The 21,697-nt window shown below is 43.8% G+C and overlaps 1 protein-coding gene across 6 annotated transcripts in view; it reads left to right on the top strand.

Moving 5' to 3' along the window:
* LOC117786584 (spectrin beta chain, non-erythrocytic 2) overlaps positions 1-21,697 on the top strand; it is a 35,966-nt gene that overhangs the window by 11,534 nt on the left and 2,735 nt on the right. For 3 of the 6 annotated variants that reach the window (XM_034624920.1, XM_034624919.1, XM_034624918.1), the window contains exons 3-12: positions 7,087-7,277; positions 7,622-7,789; positions 9,203-9,319; positions 9,644-9,906; positions 9,970-10,099; positions 10,376-10,563; positions 10,625-13,598; positions 13,659-13,798; positions 13,972-15,582; positions 15,713-21,635. In XM_034624920.1, the coding sequence (XP_034480811.1) occupies positions 7,158-7,277; positions 7,622-7,789; positions 9,203-9,319; positions 9,644-9,906; positions 9,970-10,099; positions 10,376-10,563; positions 10,625-13,598; positions 13,659-13,798; positions 13,972-15,582; positions 15,713-21,635 (11,634 nt within the window). In that variant the 5' untranslated portion in view covers positions 7,087-7,157. Of the gene's footprint in view, positions 1-5,236; positions 5,513-7,086; positions 7,278-7,621; positions 7,790-9,202; positions 9,320-9,643; positions 9,907-9,969; positions 10,100-10,375; positions 10,564-10,624; positions 13,599-13,658; positions 13,799-13,971; positions 15,583-15,712; positions 21,636-21,697 lie in introns of those variants that run through there. The other 3 variants (XM_034624916.1, XM_034624917.1, XM_034624921.1) reach the window with 3 other exon arrangements.

Here is a 21,697-nt window from a genome sequence, read left to right on the forward strand (position 1 = left end):
AATTTGGATTCACACGTGTTAAGAGCGGCATATGCAAATGATTTTCGAATCATTTGGTTTCATTACGAACTTGAGCTTGATTAAGTCATATGCCGGCTTACACCAGACGCTAAGAAGGAAATGCTTCTATTCCTTGTGGGTTGCAGCTTAGACAATGCTTATTAATTACAGATCGCACCAAAATGACAGACACCATCTTTAAATGGTCACACGGTCGAGAGAACGGGTTAAATACAACGTACGCTTAGCTAGTTATGCCCTTTAGAAACCTGAACCTAAAACTGAATATTAATCTACTTTTGTTTGTATGTCAAGCTAAAAGAATTTCTACCTGCCTAACAACGTTTCTCAGTTTCTAGCCTTATCAATTGTTGTCGTCTTTAATTAATAACAATTATTATAACTAGAAAACAAATCAAAATCTTTTAATTGTTTTACATGTCGTTGCGCAGCGATAACTCATTTCATATCTCAATAAATTTAATGTATTTACGACTCATTAACAATTTAATGACGACCTTAATTTGGTTTCGTTTTTGATAGTCCAAAATGTGGCAATACTTCCTATGACTCCATAGGTTTTTTTTTGGTTACAAATTGTATCATAGAGTTATGCGACTCTGCCATATCTGTTAAAAACAAAATATATCAAAATATCATTATTAGTTGATGGATTTATAGCTCAAAGTTTGCGTGCAACTTTCCTTAGTTTATTATGCAGGGGAAAGTGGTATTAAAATAAATTGCAAATACGTTATTTTAATGCTCTACAAATCGCTGTACTTCTAGTCAATTTGTTAATTGCCTGGCACTTCCCTCAGTGAACTCAGAGGAAATCAATCAGTCGGTAAACCTGTTGAAATGATCACACCTATCCCAGCATAGGTCTACTACTAAATATAATCGTAGGGGGGCCTCATCGCTTACAAGAAGCGTGCAGATTAATGGGCCTATATCCGGCATAACGAATCTTAATTACACAGCAATTAAAAGTAGGCATTATAACGCGTGCTGCAAGCTTTTGCCACATAATTAATGAATATTGGCGCCTCTCCAAGCCGTTGGCCATATAGTCGGACTTATTGGTTCGATTAAAGTTAATAAAACCCAAAAAAAAAAAAAAAAAACAATAATTCACAGTGACGTCTCAAAGGCAAATCTTTGAAATCAATTTATTAATCATAAAAAACCATGAATAGCAAATTTCACTTTTAATTGATTTTTATTGTGCCAAAAGAATGTGCTGAGTGAAATTTCGATTGGACCCGTAGAATTGATTGTGTCTTATTCATACACTCTCCTATTTTTGTTATGCTCCGATGACCGCCCGTTGCTAAATGGCACAAGCTAAATAAATAGCCAAAAGCGTGGATCAATTTTCTATGTCTTCAAGCACATCGAGTGGTGCTCCAGAGTGGGTCTAGTGCAGAATCTAATGATGTCATCAGTCGGACATTTGACGAATTTGGCAAAACGCAGTCAAGCCTGTCACTTGGCCTAAACAATATCCAACATTTTCCCATACAAACAAAGAATCTGCAATCTGTAAACTGTAATTGATTGTTGATTAATGAAAAAAACCGTTTGATTGTGTCCCAAAAAGAAGCGTATAAAAAAATTTCACTGTCAAACTCGTTGATGCGGCGCCCACTCGAATTCCATTTGCATGCCAAATGAGCACATGTCACAGGCGAAAAAGAAACAAAAATCCAAAAAAAAAATATACAAAAAACGCAGAAAAAATAAATAAATAAATACAGTAGCGGCTGCGCATGCGCAGAACATGACCGCAAAGAATAAGTTTCAGCCACTGGCGTTGGCGCATGTATCTGTTAGATACTTAGATACAAGCGTGCAACAACAACGCGCAGCTGCGGATGATGTCATGGAGTTGGTCTATCTTTCTCTCCGTCTCTCTTTCTGTGGTGCGCATGTCTACTCCGACGCGGGTGTAACGCCCCGGGGGGGCGTAACAAATGCCAAACAAACACACACACACACACACACAAAATAGACGAAAAAATATAGAAATAAGAAAAGAAACCCGAAAGCATAAGTAATGGCAATAAGCATGGAGGAAGAAGGAAGTCGGGGGTACGCCTTGTCTATTGACTAATTTTTGCAAATAACTTTTGGAGCAGCAAACACACTCATACACATACACACACAACAATAATAATAAAGCAAAGCCGCCATAAAAATGAAGACAAGCCACAACAACACCCAAAACTCTAACAACAACATCAACTTAAAGCCGAATGCCATTTTGTAGTCATGATTATAATGAGCCAAAATGTTTGGTAATCATTTTTAAAGTGCCTCAACAACAATTTGACTGCAGCTGACAAAGAGGATGAATGCCTGAAGCGTGTGTGTAGCCTGGGAATTAATCATAAATAATAATAATGACAGCATATGCTTACCAGATTAGTTTAGGCAAATAAATGTGCATGTTTCATGTTATGCAAACTTTTCAACATTTCTGTCAGCTCAAGCTAATATTTAATTTATATAAAAAAATAGTTAGTTTAGAGATATATATCTTAAAAGTATCTTTTTCTCATCTGTTTCTTACAGTCAACAAGTTATAATATAATACTGCGTAGCATTCTATCGACAATCTTCAGGTGTCCATTCTATAAACTAACCTTACTCAAGCTCAACAAATTTATAGTCTCGATTAACAGCATTTTTGTGAGAAAATTGACACTCCTTTCTTTGACAGTGATAACTGCTTTTCTTTGCCAAAGTTATAAATTTCCAGCATAGTGATTTACAGATTGTACTTATAAATAGATATACTAGAAACTTTCCGTTAGGGTGCTGTCAAAAAGATAAAAGTTACCAATAAATACAAGGTTTACCTGATGCGCTCAGTGCTCAGTGATCTCTGAAAGGTGTTGGGGGAATTTTCTCTTTTTGTTTTGGAAATTGTTTAGCATGCGAGGCACAAACAAAAGAATTTACGAGTATAACATTGTTATTGTGTGACTGACTGACTGACTATGGCTTGTGTTTTGTTGTTGTTGTCATTGAAGTCAAAACTGAATTTTAATTTTCGGCAAGTGATGAGGTAATTTTATGCATGAAATTTTTGAAAACAAAACAACAACATGAACAATTCTCCAAATTTAGTCAAAACAGCCAAAACCTTGCGCTACAGTTCTCATTATATACTCTGAGGAGAAGAATGTAAGAGAGAAATTAGAAATTATCATAAAATAAAGTGTTATCTCTAGCGATCGCCCCAATAATTAAATTCCAATGTCGAAACGATATGATTATAAAAAAAGTTCCGCACAAATAAAAATAGTTTTGCATATTTGCTATTAACATTAACGATCAGATGCATAAAAACCATACACAGTCATATACATATACTAAAATATAAATTGAATATTGGCTTAGGGCTTATGTTTATTGATTTATGCAAATCTCTTCCCGCTGCGAGGTTATTGCACGCCTAATCAGCGGGTAGACAAAACTCTTCTGTCTGCCTCTTTCCAATCTTTCTGTCTCTGGTAAACAGACAACGAAGTTCTTATACTCGTCAGTTCTTCAGTCTTTGGGGGGAGGTGATTTATAAATACAACGGGCCACAAATTTAAATATCGCCTCCTGGCTATATGTCGACACATGTGCGCCGCATGTTCCTGTTCTTTACCCTCAATCCAGCTGCCCTCAATCTTCAATCATCAATCCTTGTGCGCATGCGCAGAGTATCTCGTGTTTATTTTGGGTGCCTGTAAACAGGATGCTCTTGCGGTGCTCTCTCTATGAGCACAGTTGGTGTGTGTTTTGTATAGTATGGGTGTGTGTTTAAGACGGTGTGTTTGTACTTTCCTGTTTTATTGCCCTGACTTCGTGCTGCTATTACCGTTTGACACTAAAAATAGTCGAAGCATGTTATGACGCAGCTGCGAGGAGTTGTTATACCCTGTAAAATGTACTTAAGATTTGTGTATATTAAGTGAATGGAAGAACTTGCAGCAGCTAGATGACATAACATAAAATTTTTTGAAAATTTCAAAGAGATTTTTTTGGAAATCTATAATCTATGATTGTTTAAGTTAAAGTTACATTTATAAATTACGAATTTTTATTATAATTTACATTTGATCTAATTATATTACATCGCGATCTAAGGTATCGTTGAGTCTACAACTTTAAGTCGATCTTTTCAGTCTTCTTCCTGGGGGTAATCGTGTAGTTTGGATATTATTTGAAATGTGCTAAGCACTTTGTTTTAATGACTTTTCGTGCTAAAGCCTAAAGTTATGCCTCAGTTTGTGCTGTGTGGGTGCCGCCTCTTATTACACACTTAACAAATACATACTTATGTATGTATGTAAGTACTCGCATTTCAGAGCAGCAATTGAGCGTCACAGATAACAAAGTTTACGGCGCACCTGTTATCGGTGTATGGTAAAGTTTATTGTCACGCTGTTGTTGCTGATTTCATTGTTTGGTTTTCACCTCTTTTTAATTGATTTTTCATTTTATATACCCAATGTACAATGCACACACTTTACAAAGTGTTTTGTTTGCCTAAGCTGCCTTCGAATGTCTTCCAGATGACCTCAGAGCAATCTTAAAAGACAATGGTGGCCAATAATGGCTTATTAATGGGCGTTCCAGAGATTTATGACTATTAAGCAATAGGCTTCTTTTGCTATAGAATTTATGAGATCATCAAGTTATAACATTGTATGATCAACAAATTCTTATTTTGGGAATAAATTGTCATTATGTCCTCATGGTTCATGAATTTATGACACTTTGCTAAAATATTTGTTCATGTTGATTGGTTTCTCTCCTAAAAATAACCCTCTCAGTTATTCGCACATTTTGTGCATAATCTATAGGCCGACATATGTGCAAGATATGACGATAAGATAAGGTCCCCTCTCAGCCACTCGAGTCCCTGACTAAACTGAATCCCCAGGGCTAACAAGTTTGTTTGTTTCTACGATTTTTAGTTACATTCCATATTAGGCTTATTTTATTTTTTCTCCTTATCTGTTTTAAGCTTTAGTACAGCAGATAACGATAAAAGGAATTCACCATACGCAGAAACTGACGAAGCTTCCAAGAATTCGCTGTTGCCACTTTCGTTTTTAGCCGCCAACAGCTCTAGCAAACATTTGAATTGCTTACGGGCTGCCTCGCTATCTGATAAATAGGGGAAAAAGCCGAAAAAAGCTTTGCTACACCCAAAAAAATTCCAAGCTCAGGCAATTCTCCAGTGTCCAAACGGCGCGGGCAGTGTGAGCAACTGTCTCTGATCTAGCGTAATTTTTAATAAAAACTCGAACTAAGTGTGCGCCGTGCTACACATCCGAAATTAATTAAATTTAAGGACTGAATGGTTCTCCAGAGAACCATCATTCAAAATTATCAGTGTGCCGTGTGTGTAATCCAGACTTAACCATGGAATATAATAGTATATTACGCTCAAACTTTTCTCGTAATGAGTATAAACGATATATATCGTTTGAGCGTCAATCTTTGGGTAGGTTGAACTTGAACTTTCCCTTCATTACTCGCATGTTTGGGGATACTCGACACATATTGCAATTACACAATGATCGACCGACCTCTAAGCGGAAGCCCACCTCTGTCTTATCTCTTTTCTGATAAGCTCGCAAATACTTTTCAAAAAGTTGTCAACATATAATGTATCATCTAAATTTCTAGAATAGTTTCTAAATGACGTTTAAATCATTGTTAAAATTCTTTATGAATACCTTTTAAACGTTTCCTTTTTATATTGCCCAAAATGTTACGTAATCCATACGATTGTGAAGTTAATAAAAAAAATACAATAATGATAGAGTCTATAGTGCAGAAGAGCAGATACCCTATATAGTTCAATGTATTTTAATAAATTATTGTAAAGACATAAGTTCCAATTAAAGACAATTGATTCTTCAATATCTAGATGTTCAAAATTAAATTTAAAACAATTTTAATAATCTTTGTCTGCTTATATTAGTGAATCTCTATAACAATTTTGTTATTCTAAATCAACTTTAACTTAAGTATACCCTTTTTATCCATTTAAAATGGTACAGGGTAAAGTAGAGAACTCATTTGGTAAAAATTCATTGCTGATAACACACGTACACAATTACGACATAGCTCCGATTGCTTGATTTTTGTTTTGGTTAAGTTATGTAGTTTGGTATGTAGCTCTAGCCTTAATCTATATAAACGACTAGGCCGCATCATATCATGAAAATAAGTCATTGACTAATACGACTACGCATACTTCAAAATAGACATTACGTTTAGCAGAAAATAAAAGCTCAAAGTGCTTTTATTTATCATGCGTTAGGTCATCAAATCACAGATAATTCTCATGCGAAATTTTTTTTCTATTTTATGTGTAGATTAATAGACTACAAAAAGGAATATCAATTGATTAATCAAAGTATTATATATATATAAATGAAACGCGATTTGTGTTATCAATGATAGAAGATAAACTTTCATGCAAGAAATACAAACTTTTGTTATAACTTATATTAGAATGGTAAGAGTATACTTCAAAATATAAAGGTAGGAAGATCTGAAAATATTTAAAGCTTATATTTCTAACTTTTACGTTAATTGCAATGAATAAGTTTTATATTTTTCTGACATCATAACATTGATAAATGAAGGAAGAAGGGGAACTATGTGTGTGTAAACTGTGGTACCCTATTTATACAAGGGCAACCATTGAACCTTACCATTTTTTACTACAAATGTACATATGCCAATGTATATATAGCTAATGCCCATTAATTACTTTGACTTGTGATAAGTGGGCAAAATAACAACAACAAAATGAAAAAAAATTCTTATCGAGTCAATGCATTGAGCTGTTGAACTGTAAGAAACGATAGGTGCCAAAAGGCAAATAGGTAAAACAGCTGCTATCTCTTTCTATGGAACCCCCTCTATTGATTCGGGGTGGCACTGAATCAAAACAAATACTAAACGATTTTTGCACTTTTAGGGTTGCATTCCAAACTTGTCGCATTGTAATCCAACCATGTATTTACCTATGTTTCTTTTCTCTGTCTCTTTCAATTTTTGTAGCATCACAATATGAGCCAGGTGGCTATGCAACGCTGCAGGCTTCGTCTTCCAGCCGTGGCTCCAATACCAACATGACGCAGCGCGATGGCATTATCAAATTTGAGAATGAGCGCATCAAGACGCTGCAGGAGGAGCGTCTACACATCCAAAAGAAAACCTTTACAAAATGGATGAATTCGTTTCTGATCAAGGTGAGAGCAGAAGTAGAATTTTCACCAAGACTTTTGCGTTGAGCCAAAATCCTTTAATTTACTTACTCCTGTAACTATAAATCCAATATCTTACTTAAGAAAAGTTTCAGTTCGGAAAGAAAAATAATTATAAAAATATCATGCTTTTTTTAAGCGCCATTATATGAAACTTTAAATAAAATAATAATAATAATATTGAAAAACATAAAATTCATTTTTTTTTTAAATTAAATTTTTTTAATTAAAAAAAAATAAGGAAATAAATTCTCCAAAATTTAAAAAGCTTGCAGTCTTGACTTAGACACATTCGAATGCACTTATTAATGTTTATATATTTTCTATAGGCCAAAATGGAGGTCGAAGACCTATTCACAGATCTAGCCGATGGCATAAAGCTGCTAAAGCTGCTGGAGATAATATCATCGGAGAAACTGGGCAAACCGAACAGCGGACGCATGCGTGTTCACAAAATCGAAAATGTCAACAAGAGTCTGGCATTCTTGCACACCAAGGTAAGTACTCCGCGGAAAAAGCAAAAGAGAGAGTAAATGAGGTGGAGAAAGAGAGAGAGAGAGAGCAGAAAAGCCTACGCATTTGTAGAAAGTGCAAGTTTTGTAAGGCAGTTGCGCGTGGCCGTTGCGTGCTTTGTTTGCCACATTAGTTGTGCCTGCCACGGCAGCCACGACACTTTAGATGCAAGACTGCAACTGCCACATAACAACAACAGCAACAACAACACACAAAACATACATATATATTTAATTACCTTTTGCTGGCGAAAAATTTCCTAAATATTTGCATACTTTCTAATGCACGCGCTGCATATTTGTTTCATTATTATTATTATTATTATTATTAGTTTTATTACTTATTTACAAGTATTATTTTGTTTTTCTTCTGCCTTTCGTGCTGGCACATTTTCCGCACACTTTCTTTGCCTGAATTTGATTTTAATTGTTTGTGCAGCGGCAGGCGAGAGTCGCAAATGGAATCCATAGATGAGGCAATTCCCCTTACACCTGCCCTCCCTCTACCCACAATATGTCTCTATCTCTGGGGCTAGCGTGCGACATAGTTTCGCTTGAGGTCTATCTTCTAGTACGTGTTTTAAGCTTAATCTAATTAGAAACAATGGCGCTCTTAATACACATTAAATGCATATAATTTGTACCTATTGCAACAACAAATAAAATTAAACAACAACAACAACAATGACACTATTTACACAGACAATAAGACTAATAGTCTTTGCCACTTTTGTTTGACGCAGTGAAAGTTGTTGAGTTTTGTTTTATTTCATTTCGCTTTTTTCTTTATTTTTTTTTTTTTTGGGCTTGTCTTTTAGTTTTTGTGACATCGACATTTATTGCATTTTAATTGGTTTTTCAGCTTGAAGAAGCATTTAAACGCACTGCTGACCGAACATTTAGTTAAGGATCTTAACAATGTGGCACAGTGTGGCGTTGTCAATGAAGCATAAATTCTTTATTAACATAGTTTTGTTGTAGTTAGAAGCGAATAATCAACTTTTAAGCGGATCAAATGCTCGTCTGTTAAGATAAAGATCAGTTGTAACTTATGCTTTCTTCGCCTATTTATCTCTGTGCCTACCTGTTCACGCCACCTGACCTACTATTAATTCAAATGAACCTCAGACACACACAGACAGACAGATAGTCGGACACAGGGGTCAAACACCTGGCTGAGGTATTCGATCTGATAATGCGTGACTTGTTGGCCCCAAACAGCAAAAGCAAAGGCAGCTCTAGTTCTCTTTGGTTCACTTGTTTCTCTCTTTTATGCTGTGTCTTTGTGAAACGGGTAACTCGATACGCGCAGCTTAGCGAATCGGTAACCCCTCGCCACCCTCTCCGTTTCCTATCTTTAGCTCAGTTTGAATGGCAACTAATGCAAATGCTTTGCAGGTACGCTTGGAGTCCATTGGTGCTGAGGACATTGTCGATGGCAATCCCAGATTGATCTTGGGTCTCATCTGGACCATCATTTTGCGGTTTCAGATTCAGGAAATCGTCATCGATGTGGTAAGTTTATTAAAATTGACTTTAACTGAGGCAGGCGACACAAGAAAATAATTAAACTAAAAATGAAAAAAAAAAAATTGTTAAACTCAATTTTTATAAGAAATTAATTTAATTTAAGTTAAAAAATTATATAAATATAAAATAATATTTTAACAATGTTATGAAATTGATCATAAAGTTAAACATTATCGTAAATTGAGGGTAGATTAAGATTTAAATAAAAAATTGATTAAAATAAGAATTAGAAATAATAAAAAAATTCAATTATAATTTGTAAATCTTGTAAGAATTATACTTTCTAACTTTTTGAAATCTTTATTTTAGGATGAGGAAAACGAGTCGAGCGAGAAACGTTCAGCCAAAGATGCGCTACTTTTGTGGTGTCAACGTAAGACACATGGTTATCCGGGCGTTAATATACAGGACTTTACATCATCATGGCGTTCTGGCTTGGGCTTCAATGCACTCATCCATTCGCATCGTCCCGATCTTTTTGAGTACAGCACCATTGTCAATTCAAAGAATTCCAATTTGGATAATTTGAATCACGCCTTCGATACGGCTGCCAACGAATTGGGCATACCAAGGTAAAGTTATACATAAACTATTCATATTCATTCATATATTAATTGTATGCTTTTGTCTTGCAGTCTGCTCGATGCGGAAGATATTGATTCGGCGCGACCGGATGAGAAATCGATCTTGACCTATGTGGCCTCATACTATCACACGTTTGCTCGCATGAAGAACGAACAGAAGAGCGGCAAACGCATAGCAAATGTAAGTACACACCTGGAATTGGGGTTTGGTGACAGTCAGGGTCGGAATCGGAATCGGGATCGGGGTCGGGGGCAGAGCCCACAGTTCTTCTCACTGCATGGGTGACTGAGGCTGCTGCAGCGTAACGAGAGGCCAATCTGGTTAACGCTCTACTTCACATTGGATTGCCTCGATCTCGGGTTGGGCCTAGAAAGTTGTCTAACCGATCTCCCTTCGTCAACGTCTTTATATATATGTAACTATTTTTTTTTTTTTTCGTTTTTTATTGATGTGTAGATTGTGGGCCAGCTGATGGATGCCGATCGCAAGAAGATACACTATGAACGCTTGACCACAAATCTACTCAGCTGGATCAGACAAAAAACAATTGAGCTGGAGCAGCGGGATTTACCCAATTCACTGGAAGGCATACAGCGGGAACTGTTGGCCTTTAAGGAATATCGCACCATTGAAAAGCCACCCAAGTGAGTTAATATCTTGATAGATCTATATATCTATCTCTAAACCATTTTTATCTCTATCTAGATACAAGGAACGCAGTGAGATTGAAGCTCTTTTCTTTACCATAAATACGCTGCTTAAAGCTCTGAATCAGCCGGCTTATAATCCCCAGGATGGTCAGATGGTCAATGACATTGAGAAGGCCTGGCAGATCCTTGAATACGCCGAACATAATCGTGAGGTTGCTTTGAGAGAGGAGCTGCTGCGTCAGGAGAAATTGGAGCAGTTGAATTACAAGTTTGAAAAGAAATCCGTATTGCGTGAAGGTTATCTTAAGGAAATGATTCAAGTGCTCTCCGATCCGCGTTATCTGCGTCAAGTGGATGCCACGCTGAAGAAGCACGAGGCGATTTCAGCTGATATTTTGGCGCGTGTGGAACGCTTTAACGATCTGACGGCCATGGCCAATGAGCTGGAGAAGGAGAACTATCATGGCAAGGAGCGTGTGAAGCGACGCGAACAGGAAGTCATGGATAAGTGGCGTCAATTGTTGGAGCTGCTGGAGAATCAACGCTTGAACCTCTCCCAAATGAGCAACCTGATGAATTTGTTGCGTGAAATTGCCAGCACTACGGAATCCGTGCGTGAACTGCAGCAACAGTTTGCCTCCGAGGATGTGGGTCCACATTTGCTGGGCGTCGAGGAGCTGTTGCAGGCGCATTCGCTGCAGGAGCTGCAGGTGAACACCTATGGAGAGACCCTTAAGCGTTTCAATCGTCAGGCTCTGCCGTATAAGAACTCTGAGCACAAGGATGCCGCTGTGTTGGCCCAACGACTTGCACAGCTGGAAGAGGCTTATTCAGAGCTCCTGAAGCTGTCGGCACAGCGTCGTGCGCGTCTTGAGGAGGCACGCAATTTCCATCATTTCATGGAGGATTACGACAACGAGGAGGGTTGGCTGGTGGACAAGCAGCGCATCTGTAAAACAGGCATCACAGCAAAGGACTTGCGTGCTGTCCTCTCGTTGCAGCAGAAACACAAAGCTCTCGAGGATGAGATCAAATCCCGGAAACCCAAATCCACACAAATGTCAGAGGCGGGCAAACGTTTGATAGGAGACAAACATCCACGTGCCAGCGAGGTTAAAAGTCGCATTGATTCCCTGGCGGAGCATTGGCAGGCACTGGAATCACTGGTGGAGCTGCGACGTCGCCAACTGGAGGATGCCGCCGAAGCCTACCAATTCTACACGGATGCCAACGAAGCGGAATCTTGGCTGAATGAGAAAATGGCTTTAGTCAATTCCCGTGACTATGGCAATGATGAACCCTCCGCGCAGGCGTTGCTGCAACGTCATCGAGATCTGCAAGGTGAATTGAATGCTTATTCCGGGGACATACTCAATCTGAACCAACAGGCCGATAAGCTCATCAAAGCGGGCATTTGCACCTTGGAGCTGTCTGCCGCTGAACCGGATCTACCTGAGGTAGAGCAGGAGGAATGGGTCAATGAGACGCGTCTCGTGCCCAAGGAAGTGTGGGAGGATGAGTGGGTGGAGAAGTTGGAGCACAAAAAGGTCACAGAAACCAAAATGCTTCCTCATGTGCGTTCCCTCTTTCCCTTCGAAGGCCAGGGCATGAAGATGGACAAGGGTGAGGTTATGCTGCTCAAGTCCAAGACCAACGATGATTGGTGGTGTGTGCGCAAGGATAATGGACACGAGGGCTTTGTGCCGGCCAATTATGTGCGGGAAATCGAAGCACGTCCGGTTGCCTGCATTGTGCCCAAGGCAGAAAAGGTCAAGAGTCTGCAGAAGGTGAAGAAGACCATCCTCGTGCGTCAAGTGGTTCCCGTGAAGCGCATTAAGCCCGTGAGTGTAGCACCCAAACCTCTGGTGCAACGTCGCACCTCCAATCAGAGCATCAACGAGAATGCGGACAGCGTGGAGAAGCGTCAGCAAAGGATCAATGCCACCTACGATGAACTCCAAGAGATGGCCCAAAAGCGTCATGCGTTGCTCGAGGATTCCATTCATCTCTTTGGCTTCTATCGCGAATGTGATGACTTTGAGAAGTGGATGAAGGAGAAGGAGCGCATGATCAAGACAGATGATGGCGATGGCGTCGACAATGCCAAACGCAAGTTTGAGAAATTCATCACGGATCTGTCCGCTGCATCGAAGCGTGTCGAGGAAATCGACGGTGCCGTTGATACCTTCCGCCGTCAGGGACATTCCCAACTGGACAAGATCATAGCGCGTCAGCGGCAGATTCATCAAATCTGGCAGCGACTCAACAATGCCAAGGCACAGCGTGAAAAGAGCTTGGAAGGCGCATCCAGCGTGGAGCTCTTCAATCGCACCTGCGACGAGGCCAAGGTCTGGATGAGCGAGAAGATGCTCCAATTGGATACGGCTGTCATAACGCCAGATCTGAAGACGGTGCAAGCTCTGCAGCGTCGTCATCAGAATCTGGAACGAGAATTGGCGCCCGTTGAGGAGAAGGTCAATCGCGTTACGTATTTGGGTAACTCTGTGAAGAATGCATATCCGGCGGAGCGGGATAATGTGAATGGCCGTCAGCAGGAGGTGCACGACATGTGGCAACAGGTGCAACAACGTGGCAGTGAACTACGTGCCCGCATCGAGAGCGAAGTCGGCCAACAGATCTTCAACAACAGCGCCAAGACTCTGCTCGCCTGGATCGATTCTGTCAAGGATCAACTGAATGCCGATGAATCCGCACGCGATGTGGAAACCGCCAATAATCTGCTAAAGAAACACAATGATCTGGGTGACGATATCAAGGCCCATGATAACGAATTCGTTGAGGTGATTCAACTGGGCAAACAACTGTCCGATGGTAAACCCAACATGGCCGAAACAGTGCAGCTAATTGAACGTCTCAAGGCTGAACAGGATGCCATTCATCGTGGCTGGAGCGAGAAACAAAAATGGCTGCTGCAGTGCGTCGAGTTGCAAATGTTCAATCGCGAAGCGGACAAAATCGATGCCACCACCAAGAGCCATGAGGCATTCCTGGAGTACAACAATCTGGGCGTAAGATAACCAAAAGTATAAGAGCACTGAATCAATTTAAATATTCTCATTTGTTTGCAGTCCTCACTGGATGAGGTGGAGGCTATACTGAAGCGTCATCTGGACTTTGAGAAGAGTCTCATGGCACAGGACAAGATCCTCAAGGGTTTCTCGGACAATGCGGATAAACTAATTGCAAATGATCACTACGATGCCAAGTAGTAAGTGAATTCAATAGTATTAATATAATTAAATCCTTAGTAGTACTTTTTCTTCGGTTACTTCTTAAACTTGCATTTGCCATAACTTTATTTAAACTGTGTGTCGATTATACTCTTTATTAATTGTTCCTGTACGAGATTGAGCTAATCCCCCTTATTTTCTCCCCCTGCAGCATTGGCGACCGTCGCAATCAGGTGCTGGGCAAACGCAAGGCTGTTAGGGATCGTGCCTTTGAGCGCAAGCGTCTGTTGCAGGCCTCAAAGGACTATCACAAGTTTGCCGCCGAGGCTGATGATCTAAAGGTTTGGCTGCAGGACAAGACAAAGATTGCAGGTGATGAGAGCTACAGGGATCTGAGCAATCTGCCACGTAAGTTGCAGAAGCACAAGGCCTTCGAGCGTGAATTGCGTGCGAATGAAGGACAATTGCGTAATGTCAACAAGGATGGAGAAGCTTTGATTCAGGCCGAGAATCGTGTGCCTGAAGTGGAGCATCGTGTGGCAGATTTGAACAAAAAGTGGAAGGATCTATTGACCCTATCAGAGGATAAGGGTCGTAAACTGGAACAGGCTGCATCACAGCGGGAGCACAATCGTGCCATTGAGGATGCCAAGAAGAAGGTGGATGAACTGGACTCGGCACTCAAGAGCAAGGATGTGGGCAATGATTTGCGCAGTTGCAAGGATCTGATCAATAAGCAACAACTTCTGGAGTCGGAGATTACTGTTTGGGATCAGAAGGTGGCTGAGCTCGTCTCTACCGGAGATGATATGGCCCATGAGGGTCACTTCAATGCCAAGAACATTGAGGATGAGACCAAGGAGGTGCAGCAGCGCTTTAAGGATCTGCGTGTGCCCACACAGAAACGTCGTGAGAATCTGGAAGAGAGTCTCAACTTCCACAAGTTTGTGTTCGAGTTGGATGCAGAGTTCCAATGGATCAACGACCATTTGCCGGCGGCCAAGTCCAATGAATTCGGCCAGAATCTGCACCAGGCACAATCGCTGTACAAGAAACACAAGAAGCTGGAGGCAGAGATCAAGGGACACCAGCCCATGATCAATAAGGCATTGCAAGCGGGACAAGCTCTTGTTGCCCAACAGCATCCGGAGTCGAAGAATGTGGAGGCTTTGTGCGATCAACTGGAGCAGGCCTGGCAAGATCTGGAGCTGCATTGTGGCGAGCGATCGCGCAAGCTGGAAATGTCACTAAAGGCACAACAATATCTGTTTGATGCCGGCGAGATTGAGTCCTGGTTGGGTGAACGCAACAATGCCCTGCGATCCACCGAATATGGAAGAGATCGTGATTCGGCTGCCAAGTTGCTAACCAAACACAAGACCATCGAGCTGGAGTTGGACACATATTCGAGCATTGTCACCGAAATGGGACACACATGTGCCGCCATGATTGCTGCCCAGCATCCCGATAGCAAAGTCCTAGCCGCCAAACAGCAGCTCATCGAGAAGATGCTGAAATCCCTTCACAAATTGGCATCCCAACGACAGATGCGTCTTATGGAGAGTCTGTCGAAGCATGAATACTTCCTGGAATCCGACGAGGTGGAGCAATGGATAAGGGAACAGGAACAGACCGCTTCATCGGAGGATTACGGACAGGACTTTGAGCATTTGCAGTTGCTGCAAAACAAATTCGATGATCTGAAACATCGCGTTGAGGTGGGCGCCGATCGTGTGGATCAGTGTGAGCTGCTGGCCAAGAAACTCATCGATTCCGAGAGCTCTTATGCCAATGAGGTGGAAAAGAGACAGGAACAACTAAGGTGAGTTGAGAATGAAATGAAAGCTGGTCTCTTAGTCTCTCTTAAATCGAGCTGAAATCATTATTTCCCTAATTTACTTTGCAAGGGTATCAAATCATTGACTTTCTTTCTTGTTACATTTCTTTTTCAGAACGTCTTGGGACAATCTCTTGCAGCTACTCAATCAACGCGAACAGAAGTTGCATGCAGCTGGGGAAATTCATCGCTTCCATCGGGATGTGGCCGAAGCACTGTTCCGCATTCAGGATAAGAATGCTGCACTCTCCTCCGAGCTGGGCAAGGATTTGAACTCGGCTTTAGCTCTGTTGCGTAAACATGAAGGCTTTGAGAATGATCTGGTGGCGCTGGAGGCTCAGCTGCAAGTCTTGGTCGAGGATTCGGTTCGTCTGCAAGCCAAATATCCTTCGAATGCCGCAGCGATTGCCCAGCAACAGGATAAGGTTGTGGCTGCCTGGAATGATCTGAAGGAACGCTCGACGGCACGTGGTGATCGTTTGGCCGCCAGCTCCGATCTGCAAACCTTCCTCACGGATGTGCGTGACATTGTCTCCTGGTCGGCCAATCTTCGTGCCGCTCTTCAGGCCGAGGAACATGTCAGTGATGCTGCCGGCGCTACAGCTCTAAAGATCCAACATGATGCCATTTATGGCGAGATCGAGGCACGCGAGGATAAGTTCCGTTATCTGAATGAGCTGAGTGATTCCATGGTGCAAACTGGACACTATGCGGCTGCTGATGTGGAGGAGAAGTGTGCTGCCATGTTGGATGAGCGCCAGAAATTGCATGCTGCGTGGAACAAGAAGAAGATCATGTTGGAGCAGAAGATCGACTTGTTCTGTTTCCTACGCGATGCCAAACAGATTGATAATCTGTCCAGCACCCAACAGGCTGCTCTCAGCAGCTCGGACTTTGGTCAGACCGTGGAGGATGTGCAGAATCAGATCAAGAAACATGATGAATTCGAGCGTGTTATTCAAACGCAGGAGGAGAAGGTTGCTCTCTTGCAGGAACATGGACGGAAACTGATCGAGCAGCGTCATTACGATAGCGCCAATATTCAGACCATACTTCAGGGTGTCCTGGCACGTCGCCAGAAGGTCAAGGATCTGTGCGCGGTGAGGAGATACAAGCTGGAAGATGCCTTGCTCTACGCCAAGTTTGTGAGGGATTGCGCCGAGGCCGAATCCTGGATCAATGAGAAGCAAAAGAAACTGGAGGCGGATGCTGCCAGCTATGCCGAGGTCACCAATCTGGATGAGAAGATCAAGAAACTGCAGAAACATCAGGCATTCCAAGCCGAAGTCGCTGCCAATCAGGGACGCATCAAGGAGATTCAAGATACGGGCGTCATACTGCTCAGCAAACAGCATGAATCCTCGCCAGAAATTAAGCAGGCCATTGAACGTGTACACGCTGCCTGGCAGGGATTGCATGACGAGTTGGATCAGCGTGGACGTGGCCTGGAGGAGGCCCAGGATATACTGGAGTTTAACAATCAGCTGGACAAAATCGAGGCCTGGATACGTGACAAGGAAATGATGGTACAGGCCAGCGACACTGGACGGGATCTGGAACACTGCAATGCACTCATGCGTAAGCTGGATGACGTGGACTCGGACATGCGAGTGGATGATCAACGTGTTAAGCACATTAATCAGCTGGCGGATAAGCTCATCAATCAGGCTCAACTGCCGGCGGATACACAGAGTGTGGACAAGCGTCGTCGGGATTTCAATCACAATTGGCGACAGCTCCAAGGAGCACTCAATGCCTATCGTGCTCTGCTCGGCGGTGCCAATGAGATTCACGGCTTCAATAGAGATGTAGATGACACGGCAGAGCGTATTGCCGAGAAGGCTTTGGCCATGAGCTCGGCGGACACGGGACGCGATCTGGCCGCCGTCGAGGCGTTGATACGTCGCGAGGAGGCGCTGGAACGTGACATGTCCGCTGTGAAGCAGAAGATTGATGAGCATGAGACTGCAGCCGAGTTCCTTATACGTAAGTATCCGGAACGTGGAGCGCAGGTTATTGAGAGGAAACTGCAGGAGTTGCACAAATCCTGGGGCAATCTGCAGAGTCTCTCCGTCAAGCGGCAGAGTGTGTTGAATGAGGCGTATCTCGTCCACAAGTTTGTCTCGGATGTGAGGGAGCTGGAACTCTGGGTCAACGACATGGTCAAGAAGATGAATGCCACACAGGCGCCGTCCACAATCAACGATTGCGAAACCCAACTGGAGTTGCATCAGGAGCGTAAGGTGGAGATCGAGGGACGTGATCAGGCTTTCACGCTATTGAAACAACATGGAGAGCAGCTGAGCAGCCAGGCCAAGCAGCCGGAGAGCGTTAAGCGATATCTGAGTGTGCTGGAGGAGCTGCATCAGACACTGCACGAGGCATGGAGCGAAAGGGCCAGAGACTTAACCGAAGCCCATCAGCTGCAGTTGTTTAAGGCGCAGGTGGAACAGGTGGAGATCTGGTTGGCCAACAAGGAGGCATTCCTTAACAATGATGATCTGGGGGATTCCTACACGGCCGTGGAGCGTCTTCTGAAGAAGCACGATGCCTTTGAGAAGCTACTCGATGCTGATCACGTGGATGCACTGCAAAAGTTTGCCAATAGCATCTTGGAGGGTGAGCCCAAGGATGCGGATTTGATACGAGAGAAATTGGCCTATGTGCTGAGAAGGAAACAAAAGCTGCAGGAATTGTCCACAGAGCGTAAGCATCGTTTGATGCAATCCCTGCAGCTGCAGGAATTCCTGCGAAGTCTCTATGAGATTGATCGCTGGCTGGTGCAAAAACTCCAGGTGGCATTGGATGAGAACTATCGGGAGCCGAGCAATCTGCAGAGTAAGATTCAAAAGCACACGGCCTTCGATGCGGAATTGTTGAGCAACTCACCACGAGTTCAGGCCGTGATCAGCGAGGGAGAGCGTCTCATTCGTGGCGAGCACTTTGCCAAGGATGAGATTGCCCAGCAGGTGCAATTGCTAGAGGGAGATTGGCTGAAACTCAAGGCTGCCTCCAAGGCCAAGAAGGAGAAGCTGCAACAGGCTTATGAGGCATTATCCTTCAATCGCAGCATCGACGAATTCAACAACTGGATGGATGATGTGGAGGTGCAATTGTCCAGTGAGGATTATGGCAAGGATTTGGCCACCGTTAGCAATCTGCTGAAGAAGCATGAACGTCTCGAGGCTGATGTGGCACATCACAATGAGCTGGCGGATCAGTTGAAGGTCAAGGATGAGCACTTCTTCCAGGTCGATCACTTCCTGAAGCATGAGATTCACGAGCGTGCGATGGCCACCATCAAGCGTTACAACACGTTGCATGAACCGATTGCCATACGTCGTGAGAATTTGGAGGATTCGTTGAGCTTGCAGCAGTTCCTGCGGGATGCCGAGGATGAGTTACAGTGGCTGGCGGAGAAGCAATTGATTGCTGGTTCACAGGATCTGGGCAGCAGTCTGTTGGCTGTGCAGGGTCTGCAGAAGAAGCACAATGCTTTGGAGGCGGAACTGACCTCACAGGAACCATTGATCCAAGCACTCCTCCAACGTGGCCAGCAAATGATCCGGGACAATCACTTTGCCAGCGAGCAGCTGCAATACAAATCGGAGCTGCTGCAGAAGCAACTTGTCCAGCTGCGAGATCTGGCCGCGATTAGGCGACTCCGTCTGCTGGACGCCGTGGAGAGTCAACTCTTCTATGTGGAGGCCAATGAGGCGGATGCCTGGATGCGTGAGAAGCGTCCGATTTTGGCCAGCAGCGATTACGGACGCGATGAGATCTCCGTGCAGACGCATCAGAAGAAACTGGAGGTGCTCCAACGTGAACTGACCGCCTTTAAGCCCTCCATCGATAAGGTCAATAAACTGGCAACTGGTTTGATTGAGCGCAATCACTTTGACAGCGCCAACATCAAAGAAAAGAATGCTGCCGTCTCTCAACAGTACTCGGAGCTACTGCGCCTGGCCAAGGATCGGGAGTTGCGTCTCAGTGAGAGCAAAAAGCTCTTTGAGTATCTGCGCGAAACGGAGGAGCTGCATGAATGGGTTGGTGATCAAATGGCCGTCACAGCCAGCGAGGATTACGGCGAGGATGTAGAGCATGTAGAGCAACTGATGCTAGCCTTCGAATCCTTTGTCTCCAATCTGAATGCGAATGAGGCGCGTGTCGAAGCCTGTCTGGAGCGTGGCGATCGTTTGATCCAGGAGAATAATCCCTATCGCAGCTCCATCAAGTCCAAACGGGATGAGACCAAACAGCTGTGGGATGAGCTCAAGGATTTGGTGAATGCACGCCAGGATGCGCTCGCAGGTGCCAAGCAGGTGCATGTCTACGATCGTGTGGCGGATGAAACCATCTCCCTGATCAACGAGAAGGATGCCTCGCTCATCTCTGAGGATTATGGCCAGGATTTGGAAAGTATACAAGCGCTGGGACGCAAACACTCCGTATTCGAGGGTGAACTGGTGGCCATTAAGGAGCAAGTGGACTCTGTGCTTGCTGAAGCCGTCAAGCTGGGCGAAATTTATCCGGATGCACGGGAACACATTGAAGTGAAGCGGGATGAAACCGTTGAGGCCTGGACGGATCTTAAGGAGAAGACAAATGCTCGAAAGGGTAAGCTGAGTCAAGCGGAGCAACTGCAATCGTACTTTGATGAGTATCGTGATCTGATTGCCTGGATCAATGAGATGCTGGCCAAGATTACGGCGCCAGAGTTGGCCAATAGTGTGGCTGGAGCGGAGCTGCTGCTTGCCAGCATCAAGGATCATCATGCGGAGATTCGTGCACGTGACGATACCTTTGCCAATTTCACTGCCACTGGCCAGAAGTTGATCAAGGAGAAGCACTTCCTTGCCCACGAGGTGGAGGATAAGATCAAGGTGCTCAAGACTCGTCATGAACTGTTGGAGCACACATTGCAGCAGCGCAAGGAGATCTATGAACTCAATCTGGACACACAGCTCTTCCTCAAGGATGCCGAAATACTAGAACAATGGATCAGCAGTCGCGAGCCACAGCTGAAGGATGCCAAGCTGGGTGACTCCATACCCCAAGTGGAGGATCTGTTGCGTCGTCACGAGGACTTTGAGAAGACTGTGGCTGCGCAGGAAGAGAAATTCCAGGCGATTAAACGTATTACGCTGTTGGAGCAACGTTTCCGCAAGCAGTTGGAGCATGAGAAACTGGAGAAGCTGAAGGAGAAGGAACGTCTGGAGAAGGAGCGTCTGGAGCAGCTCAAGCAAAAGGAGCTGCAGCGTCTGAACGATGAGCGACGTCGCGCCGAGAAGCAACAGGAGCATCGCAACAATGCGGCTGCCCAGGAGAAGACGCCCATCTTCTCCTCGCCCATGGTGACCATCAGCGGTGGCGCCGGCAATGGCAGCTCCAGTGTACCCGGAAGTGCCGCCCAGTCGCCTGCCATCTCTCAAACACAGCTGCGTCCACCGTTCCAGGATCAGGACGAACAGCTGGGTCTGCAGAAGAGCAGCTCCAGTGGCATGTTTGGTGATCGCCTGCGTCGCGGCTCCGCCGATGCGAATGTGAAGCGTGCCGAGAGCATGAAGGTGCAACCGAAGCAACCCAAGCGTACGCCATCCTTCACCACACGTCGTCGGGCGCAGTCCTTCCGCAAGAACCAAAAGGGCGAAGGCTTCGATTTGCCGCCTGTGGAGATTCAGGGCATGTTGGAACGCAAACATGGTCTGCAATCGGGCGGCAAGAAGGCGCCGGTTCGCTCCTGGAAACAATTCCACACTGTGCTGTGTGGTCAGCTGGTTTGTTTCTTCAAGGACGAGAACGATTTCCTGCAACAGAAGACGGCAACGGCGCCTGTGAATATTCTGGGTGCGAAATGCGAACGTGCTGATGATTATACAAAGAAGAAGTACGTGTTCCGGCTGAAGCTGCCCGACGGCTCCGAGTTCCTCTTTGAGGCACCATCGCTGGACATTATGAACGATTGGGTTCGCAAGATATCCTTCCACGCTAGTCTGCCACCAAATCTACAGCTCCTGAGCTACGATGAATCGATGAAGGTAAAGGAACATGTGAAATACTTAATAATTGAATAATTAAATTAATCTCTTGCTTTTATTAC

Source organism: Drosophila innubila, assembly GCF_004354385.1.
Source record: "Drosophila innubila isolate TH190305 chromosome 3L unlocalized genomic scaffold, UK_Dinn_1.0 0_D_3L, whole genome shotgun sequence".
Lineage (NCBI taxonomy): Eukaryota > Metazoa > Arthropoda > Insecta > Diptera > Drosophilidae > Drosophila > Drosophila innubila.